Source organism: Aulostomus chinensis, chromosome 15 (assembly GCF_037954235.1).
Source record: "Aulostomus chinensis isolate RoL2024-O1b breed Wild chromosome 15, RoL_Achi_v1.0, whole genome shotgun sequence".
Lineage (NCBI taxonomy): Eukaryota > Metazoa > Chordata > Actinopteri > Syngnathiformes > Aulostomidae > Aulostomus > Aulostomus chinensis.
Genome location: NC_141334.1, coordinates 20,207,379 through 20,212,798, shown reverse-complemented (window position 1 = coordinate 20,212,798; position 5,420 = coordinate 20,207,379). Strand labels below are relative to the sequence as shown.

The following is a 5,420-nucleotide window of genomic DNA, read 5'->3' as shown; positions in this document are numbered from 1 at the left end:
CCTAAGTGAAGCTTTTAAAAACATTTGATCAAAATGAGAGTGCAATGGTTATTTTTAATTAACAGTATTGAAACAATTTTTGAGAATAAAGTGTTGTTTTCTATTTCAATTCAATGCTACAGAATATATGATCATTGTGAGATAAATGGTATCTTGGTTATTCTATTAGAATCAAAACTACTTGATTGATGGGGGGGGGGTTTCCATTCAAGCACAGAAATATATATAAGAATAAGTACAAAAAATATGAATGCAAAAAGAATAGAAGCATGTAAATGTAAATCAACTGAATGTGTGTATGTTTGTGTGTGTGTGTGTGTGTGTGTGTGTGTGTGTGTGTGTGTGTGTGTGTGTGTGTGTGTGTGTGTGTGTGTGTGTGTGGGTGGGTGGGTGGGAGTGGTTTGCTGGAGCCATTTGCTCCCTCTAATTAGCAGCGTGTGTCGGTGAAGAAACTCAGTGGAGGGACCTCACCGAGGCGCGAAGGCATCTGGGGGCAGCTTCACCTGTCAGATGACTTGACGCGTCAAATAGGAGACAAGTTCGAATGTCCGCTGCTCTTCACTGTGTACTGATGCCAAACTGACCCGACAGTAGATGAAACTGCGGGTTTGAAATCACTTTGCGGTGTCTTTAGTTGAACTACGTGTCCCACTTGGACCCGGACTTGTTGCCTCCTGTGTGCTCCGAGGGGCCTCACGGCTGTTGTGTTGCGCATCCGTCAGCCATCCGGCGAGAGGACTTAAAAGCCAGCTGCAAGGATGATGTCCTACATAAAGCAACCCCATTACACCATGAACGGGTTAAATTTGCCTGGCCCTGGGATGGATGTGCTACACACAACCGTCGCTTACCCGTGTAAGTAAAACTATCGTGTTTTTTATGATTTTAAGTGGACTGAAGAGAAATACTTAGCTTATTGACGCGAATTCCATCGATGCGTAAATACGCACAGGCTGGTGCGCAACGGTGTTATAAACTAATGAAATGTATCAGTGATTTATCAACTATTTCGGCCAAATATTAATAAAATGATTGATGGTCACGAATGAAAATATACAGTAAAATTATTTAGTCTAATTTAGAGATATTTGAGCCAAACAAAAACAGCAGACTGTTTCAGAGTAAGATCATTGTTGCCATGAGCGAAGATTTGATAAAAAGTTTTTTTTTTTAATAAGTATGTATTATTGGACTACGTACATTACGTATTTTTTCACATTTCTGCGTCACATCGTTTGCGCTGATTTATGAACATACCGTTTGTCTTATCTTTACGCACAATTCTCTCTGTTTTTGGACTGCAAAGCCGTTTGAGTTCAGGATCAGTCGGGAAGATTTAATATATGTCTAAAATGTTCCCTATGTTCCCCCTCAAGCCTTTTCCAACGTTCCCATGAGGCAGAAATCCTGATAAATATGATTGGCTGTTTTTCCCATGACTGCATTTAATGACTCCTCACTCTACTTGTTCTGAAGCAAACACACCAGGGTGGTTGGCAGTTTGCCACAGAGGGCTGAGAAATGTGACTTTGACTGTTCAAACTACAGTCAAATTAATAAAACTATAATGAGCCAACAGTCTTTGTGTCCCCTTTTGTCTCATTCAGTTGACTCCATCATGATGTTGCTTGTAAAATAAGCACCTGATCCCCATGACCTCCGCTCCGAAATCATGCCCTCTGTCTTTGCTGACTGTATTCAACCTTCCTGTGTGTGTCTCTGGTTTGCAGCCACTCCCAGGAAGCAGCGAAGGGAACGCACTACCTTCACCCGGACACAGCTGGACATCCTGGAGGCGCTGTTCTCCAAGACCCGCTACCCCGACATCTTCATGAGGGAGGAGGTGGCGCTCAAGATCAACCTGCCAGAGTCACGTGTGCAGGTAGAGTGGATGTAGGCTACGAACAAGATGGAGGCTGTTGTCCTCAGTGTTAGAAGGTTTCTAATAGCAGGACTCCTTCAGCAGGCTGGCCATCTTAAGCACCTTAGAGGCAACCAACCTCAAACAATAAACAGTATTTAAGGAATGACCCTGTAGTTACTCATCTCATCTCTAATAAACATTTACTCATCTAATGTGACACTGAAACAACAGTTCTGACTCAACAATTGATCGGCTCTGTCAGAGAGATTTGAATTTAACTGGTGTTGTACTTGTCGCATTACATTGAGAGTTGTTTCTCATATTTTGGCCGTGAGAGGGACAGACGATTCCAAACAAATGTCAGAGGCATTCACAACAAACCATCACCAACTATGAACTTTGTCATACATAAATGTTAAAATACCAGCTTTCTGACAACTTCAACAATGAATTAAACATTCTACGCTTCATGAAAGTAGCATTCATAGCAGAACTGCTGTATGTTCCTTAACAGGTGCACCTGAAGTATTTTCATTTCATGGTTTCTGTCCTCAATATTCTCCCATCTTCTCTCTGTCTTCAGGTCTGGTTTAAAAACCGCCGTGCTAAGTGCCGTCAGCAGCAGCAGCAGAGCAGCGGTCAGTCCAAGCCCCGCCCTCCCAAGAAGAAGGCCTCACCAGTGCAGGAGCCCAGCGCCCCTGATCCTGTTCCAAACCCATCTGGCTCCTACAGCCCCTCTGCTGCCCAGTCAGGCCCCAGTCTGGCCCCAAGCTCCAGCACTGGAAACACTGCTGTGTCCATCTGGAGCCCGGCCATCTCACCTCTTCCAGATCCCTTGGCTTCCTCTGCAGCCCCCTGCATGCAGCGGCCCTCACCTTACCCCATGAGCTATGGCCAGCCCTCAAGCTACACCCAGGGCTATGCCAGCACCACTTCCTACTTCACCGGCCTGGACTGCAGCGCCTACCTGTCCCCCATGCACTCACAGCTGTCAGGCACCAGCGGCGCTCTCAGCCCCATCACCGTGCCCTCAATGGGCGGCTCCCTTAGCCAGTCCCCAGCCTCGCTGTCCTCACAGGGCTACAGCACTGCCTCCTCCCTGGGCTTCACCTCTGTGGACTGCCTGGACTACAAGGATCAGCAGGCCTGGAAACTGGGATTCACAACAATGGACTGCCTGGACCACAAGGACCAGAACTCCTGGAAGTTCCAGGTGCTCTAGAAATGAGGAATGCTGGTGGTCATGTGAGCTAGTTTGAAGCAGGAGAACTGCTCTCTTTGATTCTAAATGTGTAAGAGTTATGTATTAAGGCCCCTCTTTAGAAATATTCTGACTGACTTCCGACAAGAGAGGACCAGCGAGTGTCTGTGATGCTGCCTGACTGCAAATGCTATCTTCATGCTGTTCCATAAGAGAAGAAGCCTTTCTAAATTAGGAGTCCTACAGCGCATCTCTTCTGTAAACACGGTCTGACACGGCCACAGGTTGTAACCACAAGTTGATTTTGTCTGTAAAGGAGAGCTGCTTTGACAGGAAGGAGCTAACATGTCCTTGATGTCACTTCCTCCTTATGGGTTTCATTTCTTTTGAGCTATTTCTTTCATTTTAAATATGTAATTTGGTTGCATCTAGGTACTTTGAGCATTTGTGTTCAGTATTACAGTGTTAGTCTGTTAGTTTTTTCATCCTGATCTGATTGATGGAGAATTTAGACCTCCGATTTTAGTTGTGTGATATATTAAAGTGATCTACTCTTTACACGTTTGTGCAGTTATTGGGATTCCACCATTTAGTTTCCATTTGTGTTGGCAGCTTGTTAGCCGTGTGTGTATAAAGGATCCACAGTTAGAGGTCAGTATGAACACAGTGTGGATGTAGCAATGCCATGTTCCGGTCAGGTCCGGACCCGGCATGTTTGTCATGTGACCTGTACGGCTCTCACTGCATGGTCCATCTTGGTTATTTTAGCTTATCTGATTCTGGGAGTGTCCCAATCCTCTTAGCCTCCCTTCAGCAATGCCCTAAGTGAATTAGTTAGGATTATTGCCCTATCCCCGTCTCTCCCTCTCTCTGTCTCACCCATCTCTGCCTCTTCCTCCCCTTCTTTTCCTGGCTGTCTCGCTTCTTTCTTCCCCATTTCTTCTATCTTTGTCTGTCTTACCTGCTTTACTCTTCAGGTTGATGCCTTCTCTCTCACTTGTGTCAAACTCATTCCTGGCACCCCTCAAAAGCAATAACACATGCTTCAAAACATCGGACTCATTGCTACCTATTTGTAAAAGGACATTTTTGTTGTTATTTATTGCTGCTTTCTATCATTCTCAGCAGTTACCCCTCTCTCAACGCTTCCACCAGTCTCTCACACTCTTTAGAAAACTTGGTAATCCTGAAATGACCTCATTACTGTCATGCAAACTTTACTATCACATCAAACATATATGCAAGTGTGTGCAATGCGTGTGTGTGTGTGTGTGTTGAGAGCACTGCTTCTATGATGTTATGAAAATAATGCCCAATACATCTTGTCCTTTAATTACTGATTTTATCAATATTTCCATTACTTGTTTTGCTATTTTTAAAGTTTGATTGTAGATTTTTGAATTATTTGTATAGAATTATAATAAAATGATCATTACATTGAATCTTTATTGTTAGGAATCCAATCAAAAGTGTGAGTGACAAGTGTCAGCTAAATGAATGTAAAAGTGTCACTCCAAAGAGATGTCTGATGTAATTGATGTAAGCAATAAAAACTCATTCTATTTGTTGCCAACATTTTGGTGATAAATGCAGTTTTCCTGCACTGAAACAAGTGAGCTGGTTGCAGGAAACATTTCAAAGCACTCAACGCTGACCTAATCCCACTCTGTGCTGTCTTTAATCCCTCCACCCTCCCTCTCAGTTGTGTGATTGGTTAATCCCTGCATCTTTGGGCCCTGATTGGTTAAACTCTCATGGAGTGCACTTGTAATCTCCCCCCTCAGCACGGAGAGATTCAGACAGACATTTGTGCTGTAATCCCTGGGAGGAGCAGATGTGGTGGGGGAGGAACGGACTGAGTAGACCTTGAGGATGGTGAACGTCAGGCACGAAACACAATCTGAGATGGAATCTCTTAGACCACGTTTGTGTCCAAACTTTAAAAAGAGAAGTCTAAATCAAATTTTAAAAAAAAAAACTCATTTGAATGTTTATGTTATGACGGAACTCTTCACGAGGAATGTTCTTCAACTGACAAGTGTGCAAACCAACTTTACAAGAAACCAGGACTGAGCCACAGAGCCTCTCCTGGTGGCTGGTTCACTCATCTTCACACTGCTCCAGCCAATATTATTCCAATCAGACTACACTGAATAAAAGCAGCACATCGCTAACACTTGTGCCTGTTAAACATGCTTCTTGCTCATATTCTCTGCATATTGCTGACATCTGCACTCAAGGATGACATCACCTCTAATCATTCATATGACTTCATGTTTTGACAGGACCAGTTCAGTAGTCCAAAACAACAGATTGAACTAACTGGTCAGAGGGTTCAGAGGCTAAGCTGGTGGA

General features: G+C 43.9%; 1 protein-coding gene across 1 annotated transcript; it reads left to right on the top strand.

Annotated features, from left to right (window-relative positions):
* Positions 1 to 439: 439 nt before the first annotated feature.
* On the top strand, positions 440 to 4,633 carry crx (cone-rod homeobox). The gene is made up of 3 exons (XM_086226928.1): positions 440 to 855; positions 1,731 to 1,882; positions 2,448 to 4,633. The coding sequence occupies exons 1-3, from the start codon at positions 759 to 761 to the stop codon at positions 3,084 to 3,086; spliced, it is 888 nt and encodes a 295-aa protein (XP_086083054.1). The 5' UTR covers positions 440 to 758; the 3' UTR covers positions 3,087 to 4,633.
* The last annotated feature ends 787 nt before the right edge of the window (positions 4,634 to 5,420 follow it).

Coding starts and splice junctions, on each gene's coding strand:
- crx (XM_086226928.1), top strand. CDS start 759: ATGATGTCCTACATAAAGCAACCCCATTACACCATGAACGGGTTAAAT. Junction 856..1,730: donor CACAACCGTCGCTTACCCGT/GTAAGTAAAACT, acceptor TCTGGTTTGCAG/CCACTCCCAGGAAGCAGCGA. Junction 1,883..2,447: donor TGCCAGAGTCACGTGTGCAG/GTAGAGTGGATG, acceptor CTCTGTCTTCAG/GTCTGGTTTAAAAACCGCCG.